A 13,388-nucleotide genomic window follows, 5' to 3' on the forward strand; every position below is an offset into this window, starting at 1 on the left:
GCAGAAATGAGCTTCCTCCGAAGGGTGGCTGGCCTCTCCCTTAGAGATAGGGTGAGAAGTTCGGCCATCCGGGAGGGGCTCAGAGTAGAGCAGCTGCTGCTCCACATCGAAAGGAGCCAGCTGAGGTGGTTCGGGCATCTGACAAGGATGCCCCCTGGGCGCCTCCTGGGTGAGGTGTTCCAGGCATGTCCCACCGGGAGGAGGCCCCGGGGCAGACCCAGGACACGCTGGAGAGATTATATCTCTCGGCTGGCCTGGGAACGCCTTGGTATTCCCCCGGACAAGCTGGAGGAGGTGGCTGGGGAGAGGGAGGTCTGGGCCTCTTTGCTTAGGCTGCTGCCCCCGCGACCCGACCCCGGACAAAGCGGATGACGATGGATGGATGGATGGATGGATGGATTTTTAAGACCTAACATTACAGTTGCATTGTAAAAAAATCAGTTTCTTTCTTTTTTATATTGTAATAATAAAATTTAGCAGGTTTTAGTAAACAGGCTTTGTGTCAAGTTTAATTCCTGTTTTGTTAGTATCTTTCTGACTCTGTGTTATTGTATCTTCTCTGGGATCTAAAGTGCCGTTTTTCTCAATCACTTTGATGCAATCCTCACAGCAGAAAAGTCATTCTCACCACTCTTTATGCAGTTCTCAGCACAGCAGTCCCCCACCTACGTTAGCCGTTCTCATTGTTTTTAAAAACACGGTGTTTTCAATAAAAATACCTCAAACATTTTTCATATATGTAAGAACAATACACTTTAATGCTCTGTCAGAGGCACCAGTGAAACTGTCCTTCAGCTGAAATATAGCAAATATAGATACGTTCTCAGATGAGGGTTAGTTGCAACAAACAGAGTTCAGTACTACCAGTCTTATGTCACAGGTGCGTGTCATGGCATGTCATGCTAGTACAAGGTTGAATCCCCTATTGCCTTCAGAGTTGCCTTAGATTCAACAAGATGCTGGAAACATTCCCCAGACATCACACGGTTGCTGCAGATTTGTCAGCTCTGCTGAGATCTGTTGACTGTGGAAGCCATTGAAGCTCTTCTGCATACCTTGTTTGTAACGAGCGCTTGACTGAATTACTTTTGCCTTCCTATCATCAGCTTAAAGTAGGTTGCCCATTATCATCTGACCTCTGACATTAAGAGGCAGAGATAATTGTGCTGGATACTTCCCCCAAAGGTCAACAGTTTGTAAAATACTCAAACCAGTCTGTCTGGCATCAAAACGATGCCACGTTGAGTCACCTTTCTTTCTTCTGACGCTCTGTCTTTACTGTATTATATGAAGCGCCTTGAGGCGACTTTTGTTGTGATTTGGCACTATATAAATAAAATTGAATTGAATACCGTATCCGTGTGCCTAAACCCCAACCTAACCTTTTGAGTTGCTGACATGTGTGCATAACTGAGCAGTTGAACAGGTGTACCTAATAAAGTGGCCACTGAATGTTTGTCGTTGGATTTTACTGGACTATGTCCTCAGATTGTATGTATATTTTCTTTGTCAGTTTTCTGATGCGTATACATTCATATACACATTTTTGCTTTTCTTAATTTCAACAGTTCTGTAAAGTTTCAATAAATCCTTCACATTTTAATTTTTAGTGTCTGAACACTTTTTACTCCAACAGGGAGAAAGTCAGTAATGTTGTGATAAAAGTGAAATGGTTGTGAAAGAGTTTTATTCATTGCTCACAGAGATGAAGTGACTGACTTGTGTTCTGACAAATGTCAGAAGCTCTGTATCCTGATAGAACTGTTATCTTATATTTGTCTCAATATCCGTTGCTGTCTTAGCCAGATCTCAGTTGGAAAAAGACTTAATCTCAGAGAGACTTTTTAACTGGTAAAATAAAAGACATGTAAAAGTGAATTTGCCAAAACTGATTTCAGCTTCTACCTCATGACAGGAATGTTCTTTCTAACTCACAATGACTTCATTTCTTCTACATGAACTCGAGTCATTAAATATGAAATGTTGTGTGCAGCAATACAAAGAAATTTGTAACCAGAATCACAAATCAATAGTTTAAAAGTTGTGACTTTAAGACAGTCTTTCAATTATTCATTCATGGGTGAATGAACTATACAGATAAAAACACACACACACACACACAATAGAAAATATGGAGGACTAAGTGAAATTGATGCTTTAGTTAAGCTTTTAGTCATACGAATTCATATATTAGGCAGCATGGTGGCACGGTGGTTAGCACTGCTGACGCACAGCAAGAAGGTCCTGTGTTCAATTCCACCATCAGGCCGGGGTCTTTCTGTGTGGAGTTTGCATGTTCTCCCCGTGTTTGCGTGAGTTCTCTCCGGGTACTCTGGCTTCCTCCCACCGTCCAAAGACATGCAGCTTGTGGGGATAGGTTAATTGGATAATTTAGGTGTGAATGTGAGTGTGAATGGTTGTCTGTCCCTGTGTGTTGGCCCTGCGATGGACTGGCAACCTGTCCAGGGTGTACCCTGCCTCTCGCCCTATGACAGCTGGGATAGGCTCCAGCGACCCCGAGAAGCGGAAGCGAATGGATGGAATTCATATATTATAATAATTAAATCAGTTTAATCCAGACTTTAGTTCGCTGGAGAGGTTGCAGTTGTTTACAGAGTGTATTCTTTGTTGGAGTGCCCCTCTCTGGTGTGTTGGTAAAAGCTCCTGCACTAAGCTGATGTCATTTCTTATTGTCAGGGTTTCTGTGAGTCAGCTTTGATACTGGTTGGTGCTGTTGGGCTGATTGTGCTGCGGCTGCCATCTGGAGCAAAGAAAGCGAAATTCAAGCTCAAAACAAACAAGCCATAAAAAATTAATTATACAGAGAGGTGGCACTATTGCACCTGCTTCATCCTCTAAATGGCATCTAGTAGTCCAGTATGTTTGCCATACTGACGGTTATCTTATCTGAAAGATAAAATAACTGTTAGCCATCTTTCAATTTGTCTGCTAATGTAGCACATACATGTTATGTTTGCACTGTTACCATAAATCTCTAAAATTACTGTAAAAGACATAATTACATACAAAGCTCAAAGGACATTGTCACAGTCTGGGGTTGCAGACCGTGGGGATATGGGAAAGTAGAACCCAAAATGCAGGACTAGTGCGATGCAAAGGTGTCTTTATTTACAGTTAAGTAAAAAATAAAAGGCAAACAATAAATCCCCGTGTGCTCCCGACTCCCGTTTCGTGTCTTCTCCCTGCGCCCGTGCTCCGTGTCTCTGTTCCCTGTGTACAATCTGTTCGCTGCTTCCTCCTTTCCGATAATCCTCCTGGGAAACCCACACAAAGGCACCCGTGAGTACTGGTGTTCTGGGAATCCATTCTACCTGACAAACCATCCTACCCCTTGTTTCTACGAATACAACACGAAATTCAGTGGCGAACCGACCTTTGTGAATATAAGCTACAAACATACTCTGACGAGTAAAATTAAGTGCCAAACCATCCTACCTTTGTAAATGTGACCTACAAGCATACTTTAACGGGTAAAATGAAGTGTCAAACCGTCCTGGCTTTATGAATGTGAGCTACAAGCATACTCACTCTGATGGGCAAAGTTACGTGGCAAACCGTCATACCTAGTTACATTTGTGCTGGAATTACTCTGTGACAGCAGAAATGTGCATAAACTACTTACGATAGGACGTTTTGTCAGAACACCGTTACACAGCAGCAGAGTAGAATAGAATAGAATAGAATAGAATAGAATAGAATGCCTTTATTGTCACTATACAGTTGTACAATGAGATACAGAGCATCTCCTACTCAGTGTAAACATGCTGGGGGGGGGGGGGTACAGTTCTGCAGCGCTATGTACATATGGACAGTATTAACATAGGGAAAAACATATATATAAAATGTACAATATACAAGACGTAAGTAATATGTAATAAATAGTGTTATGTATATACAGTTGAGTATTGCACATAGAATTGGTATTGCACAGTGGTGGTCCATAGAGGAAGTGGGAAGTGGGGGGCTGTGTTATCTGTGCATGTGTGAATTCAGGGTGGTTATCGCTTTGGGGAAGAAACTGTTTTTGAGTCTGTGGGTTTTTGTGTTGATGCACCTGTAGCGTTTCCCTGAGGGAAGCAGGCTGAACATGTTGAAGCCAGGGTGGGAACTGTCCTTGATAATGTTTGCTGCTCTGCTGAGGCAGCGGGAGGAATAAATGTCCATCAGGGAGGGGAGAGGGCAGCCGATGATCTTTTGTGCTGTCTTGACCACACTCTGAAGCCTCACTCTATCTGCTTTGGTGCAGCTGCCGTGATGCAGTAGGTTAGCAGGCTCTCAATGGACGAGCGGTAGAAGGTCAGCAGCAGGTTGGAGTTCAGCTTGTACTTCCTGAGGACTCTCAGGAAGTGCAGCCGCTGTTGGGCCTTCTTGATGACCGCTGAGATGTTTCCTGTCCAGGAGATGTCAGCAGAGATGAGGACACCAAGGAACCGGAAAGTGTGGACCCTCTCCACACACTCCCCGTTGATGTAGAGGGGGGCCAAGTCGGTGTTGTGTCTCCTGAAGTCAACAATGAGCTCTTTGGTTTTCTTAGTGTTCAGTGCCAGGTTGTTTTCTGAACACCATGCTGCCAGCTTGAGGACTTCCTCTCTGTACTCTGCCTCGTCTCCCTTCGAGATGAGTCCGACTACCGTGGTGTCATCAGCAAACTTGATGATGAGAGTGTTGTTGTGGGTCGAACTGCAGTCGTGGGTGTAGAGAGAATACAGGAGGGGGCTCAGCACACAGCCCTGTGGGGAGCCGGTGCTCAGTGTGCGAGTGGAGGAGAGATGAGGGCCGAGTCTTACAGTCTGGGGCCGGTTTGTGAGGAAATCCTTTATCCAGGCACATGTGAGAGGAGGGAGGCCAAGAGTGACCAGTTTGGTGATGAGGATGTCCGGGATGATTGTATTAAAGGCTGAGCTGTAGTCCACAAAGAGCATTCGGATGTAGCTTTGCCGCTGCTCTAGGTGACTCAGCACAGCGTGGAGGGCTGTGGCGATGGCGTCTTCTGTGGATCTGTTTGCACGGTATGCAAACTGGTGGGGGTCGAATTCTGGGGGGAGGTAATCCTTGATGTGCTGAAGGACTAGTCTCTCAAAGCATTTCATGACTACCGGTGTGCGGGCCACAGGTAGTACTTACTTCACACAGTAGCTGAGAAACTGACGGGAAGTCACGCAACAATCCAGCGTCGAGCGCTCAGCCACACTGCTATGTAGTGCCCCCGACGATCCAGATCAGCTGCAGGTGTGTCATCCTCCTCCTTGGGTGTGGCCAGCCTTCCAACAGGAACAACCCTCCAGGCCTGGTGTGCCAGGAAAACCAGGACACCCCCAACACACACACACACACACACACCAGTACACAGGGAAACAAGGGACAGCAGCACCAAACACACACCGTCAAACATTAACAAGTCCATAGACTGCTCACGAACCCTGGGTCTGACAGGTATAAATTCATGAAAACACAATAATAATAGAAAATTTATAAATTTGAGCTTTTCACCTTTCGGTTTCAAAATAAAATATTAGCTGACAAAATAATTATGTCTAAATACTGATTGTTTTTAAGTATTTGGTATAGGCCATGAAAATACCATATGCACTTGGCACTCAGCTAAAGTAATTATTTTGATCATCATGAAAACAAATAGGGTGGCCAAAATATTAGGAAAACCTCTCAACATTACGGACTGCAGCCATTTCAAAACAATTAAACATGGCAAATTTGTAATACTGTATTAATTTAGCAATGCCTACATGTGAGCAGTGAGTGACTACTGATAAACTACCGAGTGTCTGATGTCTGTGAGCAACACTTTTAAAACAGAATAACAGCCAAATCCACCAATAAACACTAAAAAAAAATGTGTCTTCATAATGAAATGCCAAGGTAACTGTATGGGAAAGTATGTTTTTATAGGATAAAGTTCCAGCGGCAGGAAACATTATACAATGCATTCAAAGGACTTTTAAAAAGTAATGTTAATGCAACTGTAATCCTTTTTTTTCTTCACACATTACACAGAAAGATTTTAAATTGGGCATGCGTGCTGTTGTGGATATAAACTTTGTAAACTGATCCCCCACAACCACGTAGTTAATCCCATATTAAGATGGAGGGGAAGAGGACGAAGGTCAGAACGACTTTTTTAAGAGCACAGTCCAGATGAATTACAGGAAATAAAAAAAATAAATGTCCTTTACAGTTAACACAGACAACTGGGAGGACAGTAGTGTTTTCTAATCATGTGGGTTAATGCTGAGTTGTGTAGGTCAGGTGACTATTTATCTGTTGGATTGTTAGTTTAGGCAGACCAACTATAACCACTCTAGATTAGATTTAAACATTTGTGACATTGCTGATTAGTAGGGATGGGTAATGGACATAAACGGTAGTAACCAGACCGAAAAGCAGCGCACATTTCGCTGCTTTATTTCGGTGCTTTTTTTTCCCTAAAACGTCATACACTTTGGATTCTAGCCAATCATTTCACCTTTGCAAGCGCAGTAGGCGGGCCCAAGTAGGTACGTACGTTCTTTTAGAGCAGAGCTACAGATTAAAAATGCCCAAGGTAAAGCGGTCAAAGTCTGGCTGTACTTCACAGCAAAAGATGCAAACTCAGCAGCCTGCAACAAGTGCTTTAAGGTGATACTGTGCAAAGGAGGTAACTCCTCGAATCTGATGAAACACCTGGCGACGTATAGCATTTTGTTAAAAGTCGAGAAATGAGCCGTATTTGATAGCTTGCTGCGAGACCTCACACCGAGCACATCTACTGCGGGTGTGGTGCCTGTTATCGGACCCGGAGTTAGCAGCATCCCCCAAAAACCCGAAGAGGAGAGTCCTGGCCCCTAGCCCTGCTACACTGGCAGGGCTAGGGGCGTAGTTACATGGCTGTCTTCTTGATTGATGGCAGATACTCCCTTCACCCTGGCCAAAAAGGCTAAAATGATGAAAGAAAATCATCCCTACTGATTAGGAAATAATGGGTTTTTTTGTCATTTAGAGAACAGGGTTGGGCAGTTTAAGAGTCACACCATTATCAAAACATTAGACTTTCTACACTAACGCAAGCCGTGAGCTTCCAGACACCACTCCTGTTTTAATCAAGCAATATTTCTAAAGGTGTAAACTGAAGTGCCACTTGGCACCTCGCCCAAATGCTGTCTCGTTTACTGAGGACTTCTTTATTAGAACATGAATGCATGGCAAACTACAGCACAATGAGTGCAACACAGAGGTGCACCCTCTGTTGCATCAACCTTTCAAATAAAGCAAAACAGACTAAATGCTAGAAAGCACAAGCTCCGGTTAAATAATACTCTACGTAAGTAATGTGAAACTGTTTTAACAGTCATTGTCTTCACCGCTGAACATCTTTAGTTTTTAAAACGATATCACACCATATGTGCACTGCTTAAAACACAGTGTTCCTGTACTGCATAACACAAAACAGGTGTGCAGAAGGCGAGGTCGACCCTACAGGGACTAAAAGCACCTGCTGCTCTCATCAGAAAGGGATCAAGGAGCTCGGAGAGACATAACCAAGGTTATTACAGTGGCAAATTTTGCGTAGTGTAGGTTGAATGTATGTCAGTCATGTAAATTTCCTTTATCCAGATTCCATTAAATGTATGTTTCTTTTATATTGTACTTATTTAACAAAATTACTTGTAATAAAATTACTTACAGTCAGCATTTGGGTCATAAATATTTGTTTGAGTGAAGGGTGACACAGTGGTGTGGTGTTTAGCACTCACAGCAAGATGTTCCTGGGTTAGAATCCAGGCTGGGGCCTTTCTGTGTTTAGTTTGCATGTTCTCCCCATGTCTGCGTGGGTTCAAGTTCTCTGGCTTCCTACCACAGTTCAAAGGGAGTGCATGGGCGTTAGGTTAATTGGGGATTCTAAAAACTGACTGTAGATATGAACGCCAGCGCGAATGGTTGTCGGTCTATGTGTTGGCACTGCACCAGACAAGCGACCTGTCCAGGGTGTACTCTGTCTCTCACACTATAACAGTCGGGATAGGCTCCAGCCTGCGAGGTGACTGTGTGGTGATAAAAACTCAACTAAAGCTAAACATTTTCAGACAACTAAAGCATTTTAGTCAAGTAGAATACAAATGAAAACTAAAGTTTGGAAAAAATATATTATATTATGTAATATACAGTATGTTTCAAACTAAGCAGCTCAATCTCTTCCTCTTGATAACGTTTTCTTTAAAGATTTAACAATTTGGGATCAACTTTAAAGAAAGGCAGGTGTGAAACATAAAAGTGAGGTCAGAGGTCAAATGTTACGTGATATTTAGAATCTCCATATATATCATTTCTTATATGCTTGTTGTCAATACAAACAATGGCAGTAAGAAAATTTTATTGAAGTTGCTCTATAGCATTATTATCACTTTGACCTTCAGACCAGTCGACTGACCTTGAAGGAGAGGTCAGAGGTAAAATGTGACATGATCATTTAGATCTTTATATGGTACTCTCTAGGTTACACTCATTGTTGATTCCAAAAACTGACTATAGGTGTGAATGCCAGCGTGTCTCTCTGTTTGTGCTGGCCCTGTACCAGACTGGTCACCTGTCCAGGGTGTACTCTGTCTCTTGCCCCATGACAGCTGAGATTGGCTCCAGCCCCATACCCCATCCTGAATTGGAGAATGGATGGATGGATGAAAAACCTTAGTTATAGCATTTGTTAAATGTGTAAAAATATATTATTCTTGCTTGAAGAGGCTTTGATGGATGTGTTTACTGAGACTCTGGATGTCTGCTAAGACTATGTGTCAACTGCTTTCAAAAAGTTTGTTTTTATTGCAATATCTGTACTGACACGTCTAAATCCCACCTGTAGCATATGAACTCCATACAACACTCCTTAAAAGAGTGAAGCGAACGCTGAAAATTACAAGTGAACTTTCATCATTTAAACTTTGGACTGGTTTATAGACACATGGTCCAAAAGCAGATGGTACATGGGGGTGACATCTGAAGCAGTAAAACCAGTTTGATGAATACAAAACAAGCACAGTCATGATGATAATGCTGAAAACTTTTCGTTGTAGGCTTTTTGCACCAAATTTAACCTTTATATAAACATAACCCTCCAGCTTATACGTTTTATCTGCTGAGCAGTTTACGTGATAAGAATCTGCGGGCGTGCACACAGGAAAATGACCAGCCATAAACAACAAACCTACAGCATGTTGATGGTTTAAAGGGCAAACTCGTATAGTACTACTAGAAGCCTACAGTAACAGAAATGTCACAGATGACTTTATTAATAACAAAAGCATTCTCGCACATCACGTAACAAATACATTGCTGGTCCATCACCGGCTCAACGGGTAGCACGTACAAGTCACAGTTTGTACCGTAAATAGTGCTTTCCCGGCCGACTACGTGCAGGCGGGGCGGGCATGTCCCCAACCCGCCCACACTGAGGTGCTTTCAGGCCAAAGTTAGTAAAGTAGAGTGTCAGATTTCGACAGCACAGGAAAACAATGTAACACTTAAAAAAAGTCTAAACTTTTGGGATATACGTTACCCCGTTTGCCAAAATACCCACAATAATCTATTCTGATGCATTTAGTTTAATTAGGCTACAGTGGCTGTAGAAGCTAACACTAGAGTTTTAAACTGACGGTTAAAAAAAGTCGATTGTGATTGGTGACTCGCCTGGAGTGGGCGGGACCGGAGGTGCCAACTGCAATTGGGCAGCGGGTAGGGCTTGAAAGCGGCACTGGTACCTTCTTCACTGAGAGGAAATTAGAAATTAGGTCAGACGGACTTGTTCCCAGCCTAAGAGCATTCCGCCTAAACGGACATTAACACGGGAGGTTGACAGCGCTCCTGCTGAGGTAGGCCTGTGCTTATTGACGTACTTGTGTACCTGAGCACCACATTATCAGCTCTCTGTCTGTGTTGGAATGATTGTGCGGGTGCCAGCTTGTTACGCAGCATGCAACAGCAGCAGCACTGCCTTGAGTTCAGACTGTGCTTGGACCCGGATAGATGAGACCTGTGTTCACGTTTGTTTTGGCGTAACAGCTCTGAGGTGGTGGTGCAGTGTACAGCTTCTTTGGACCTGTTACTTTAAAGCACCGTTAAATGTTATAGTATCGCACACTGTGTGGGGTTTTTTGTTTGTTTGTGTGGCCTGGTGGGCGCCTGTGTTACAATACTTGTGGGTAGAACCACAGATAAAACCCACAAAATCAAAATCATGACCTCACTGCCCCCCCTCCATTATTAGTGCATGTCAGCACACTAGATATTTGGGCTGATTAGCAAATAACAAATAATGATCAGACATGTGATGAGAGTTTGAAATCCTGCTTGTTTTATTTCCACCAGCCATTCCTGTATCCGGCTAAGCTCTTTACTTTCTAGCTAATGGGAAACAGCAAAGCAGAAAGTAGAGATTGTCATGTTTTTGCACTAACCCCAGACAGTGTAGCTGAGGCTGATCTAAAACGACCTGTGTTTATGGTTCAGACACAGGATGGCTGCACTGCGGCATCTCAAGCAGTGCCACCCGAGGGGCATTGCTATCTCTCAGTTTCACACAAGCAGCCCTGCCTCTGCTAAACAGCATTACAAAATGCTTGTGCTGGGAGGAGGAACTGGCGGTATCGCAATGAGCTCCCGGATGAAGAGGCTGGTGGGAGCAGAGAATGTAGCTTTGGTGGAGCCCAGCGAGGTAAGGACACAATAGAGGATCACAGTAACCCAGCACCCACTGCAGATTTAGGCTTTCATTCATTTCATCCGTGACTTCCTGTTTACATTTCTGTGCGTCAAACCTTGAAAGGAAACTTGCACGCAAGCTTGTGTCAACAAAGTTTTTTTTATTAAAAAAAAAAAGTGTTTTTCAGATCCACTACTATCAGCCAATATGGACCCTGGTTGGTGCTGGTGCAAAGACTGTAGCGTCCTCAAGCCGTCCCACTGCGAGTCTTATGCCATCTGGAGTGAAATGGGTGAAATCTAAGGTTCAGGAAATTAACCCAGAGACAAATACTGTACGCACAGATGACGGGACTGAAGTAAGTTTGCAACAGGAAACTGTAAAGTTATAAAATGGATTAAAAACACGTGATCTGTCTCTGTGTGCGTGTGTGTGAGAGAGAGAGAGAGAGAGAGAGAGAGAGAGAGAAGCTGAATATTATTTTAAAGACCTGACATAAACTTGTTTTCTCCCTACAGATCTCGTATGAATATTTGATTGTGGCGCTTGGTTTAGAGCTCCATTATGAGAAGGTGAACTCACAGGGTTTTTTTTACCCATTTGTTTAATCAGCCTCTGCCAATTTACATCTTAAGAGATTTATACTCATACTTTTTTGCTGTTGTTTTTACTTGTAGATCAAAGGACTCCCAGAGGGGTTTGAGCACCCAAAAATTGGCTCTAACTACTCTGTCCAAACTGTGGAGAAAACGTGGAAAGCATTGCAGGATTTCAAAGAGGGCAATGCTGTGTTCACTTTCCCAAATACTCCTGTGAAATGTGCTGGAGCGCCACAAAAGATCATGTACCTGTCAGACGCCTACCTCAGGAAGGTACTTGAATCTTTGAGATCTATTCAAGAGACAAAAAATCAAATGTGATTTTTTTTTTTTTTTTTTTTTCCAAATTTGATGAGTGGTTTTTGTTTTTGTTTTGTTTTTTTCTGCTTCAACTGAAGACGGGCAAAAGAGCAAAAGCCAATGTGATCTATAACACATCATTGCCTGTGATCTTTGGGGTAAAGAAATACGCTGACTCACTGTGGGAGATTGTGAAAAAGCGTGACCTACAGATTAACCTGAGGCACAACCTGATTGAAGTGCGCGCAGATAAGCAAGAAGCTGTGTTTGAAAATCTTGACAAACCAGGGGAAACCAAAGTTATCGAGGTAACTGTAACAGCAACTTTCACTTTTGTTTCATGTATAAATGTTCTTTTTAAGTACTGATAAAAAGGGTGTTTGTTTGGGGGGGTTACAACCTTTTAGGCTACACATTTTCTCTTTTTGCATCTTAATATATAAAATATTTGAAAAAGAAACCCCAGAATAACCAGAAATTTTTTTAATTAATTTTTTTTTAAGTATGAAATGCTTCATGTTACACCGCCAATGGGACCCAGCTCGGTGATTAAAGGCAGTCCGCTGGCCGACAAGATCGGCTGGTTGGATCTGAACAAAGAAACTCTCCAACATACCAAGTATCCAAACGTGTTTGGGATCGGAGACTGCACCAACCTTCCCACATCCAAAACCGGAGCGGCTGTCGGTAAGTGTGTTGTGCACTTAGGTTGATCGTTGCGCCGAGTGAAGTCTGGAAAACTCTGCTCATTCATTCCACAGCTTCCTCTTGTGTGACCTGCTTGGACTTTTGGTTGGGTCTTTGCATTTTTATTATTTTTTTTAAAGCTACTATCTGCTGTATTACACAATCATTTGTTGGAACAAGACTATAAAAACACCACCACACCCAGTGAATTTGTTTCTGTGGGGACATTGCTTGTTTTAGTAGGTTGGTCAGTGTGTCAGGTATCATTTTGTGAGTTTGATTGGATCCTTACATTTCACAAAGAAGGTTTTCTTTTTTGTTTTGTTTTTTTGGTTGTATTTGGCATGAACAGATAGTACAAGCTTTAATCCTGCACACTTGGCTAATTTTGGATTTCCTGTGTCGTTGCAGCCAGTGCAATCATTGTTAATAATAAACTACATTTCAAGCAATTCAGCGCAGACTTAAGATTTAACATATCGTGTCTCATCACTTAAGGAAAATACCCACACTTTGTGGTGCAGTACGGTAGTTTCATTTTTCAGTGTGGAGACAGATTGCCAGGTTAGCTATTCTTCCTGGATCATCCTGCCACGGTCACACGCGATAAAAGGATTACGTGAACAGATGTTCTCGGGTGTTTTAAGCCCACGTTTGGACTGGACTAATCAGGCAGAGTCGGACATGTCCTGAAGCCACTCCAGATTTGTCTTGTTTGTATCATTCAGGGCATTGTCGTGCAGAAACTTGACTCTTCATCTTAGTGTTCGGTTGCTGTGCTCTGGAACTGGTTTTGGCTGCTTTCCTTTTCCTTCCTTCAGCTCCAACCAGGCTGAGACGTGCTGGCATTAAGGCTGATATGAGTCGGTGATGAGCAGCGGCCGAGTGTTAAATACATGGTCTGTTCACTTCTGACTGGATAGTTCAGTTTGGAGTTCTTTAAAAGCTCCATGGCATACTTTACAAAGCTGTCTAATGGCTTTTTACTGAGAGTCACTTCTGTGTAGCTGGGGTACTATACTGTTGTCCTTCTGGAAGGTTTTCCTGTGAAGAGCATTTCTGTTAAAGTGATGTTTGAATCCATAACAGAGGAG

General features: G+C 42.9%; 1 protein-coding gene across 1 annotated transcript in view; it reads left to right on the plus strand.

Annotated features, from left to right (window-relative positions):
* Positions 1-9,711: 9,711 nt before the first annotated feature.
* The window catches only part of sqor (sulfide quinone oxidoreductase), a 7,346-nt gene continuing 3,669 nt past the window's right edge, over positions 9,712-13,388 (plus strand). The window contains exons 1-7 of the mRNA XM_005728024.1: positions 9,712-9,878; positions 10,516-10,720; positions 10,896-11,066; positions 11,227-11,280; positions 11,386-11,580; positions 11,706-11,915; positions 12,111-12,294. Of these exons, the coding sequence (XP_005728081.1) occupies positions 10,523-10,720; positions 10,896-11,066; positions 11,227-11,280; positions 11,386-11,580; positions 11,706-11,915; positions 12,111-12,294 (1,012 nt within the window). The 5' untranslated portion in view covers positions 9,712-9,878; positions 10,516-10,522. The remainder of the gene's footprint in view (positions 9,879-10,515; positions 10,721-10,895; positions 11,067-11,226; positions 11,281-11,385; positions 11,581-11,705; positions 11,916-12,110; positions 12,295-13,388) is intronic.

The sequence above is a fragment of the Pundamilia nyererei genome, unplaced genomic scaffold (assembly GCF_000239375.1).
Source record: "Pundamilia nyererei isolate P.nyererei 1_Seehausen unplaced genomic scaffold, PunNye1.0 scaffold00027, whole genome shotgun sequence".
Lineage (NCBI taxonomy): Eukaryota > Metazoa > Chordata > Actinopteri > Cichliformes > Cichlidae > Pundamilia > Pundamilia nyererei.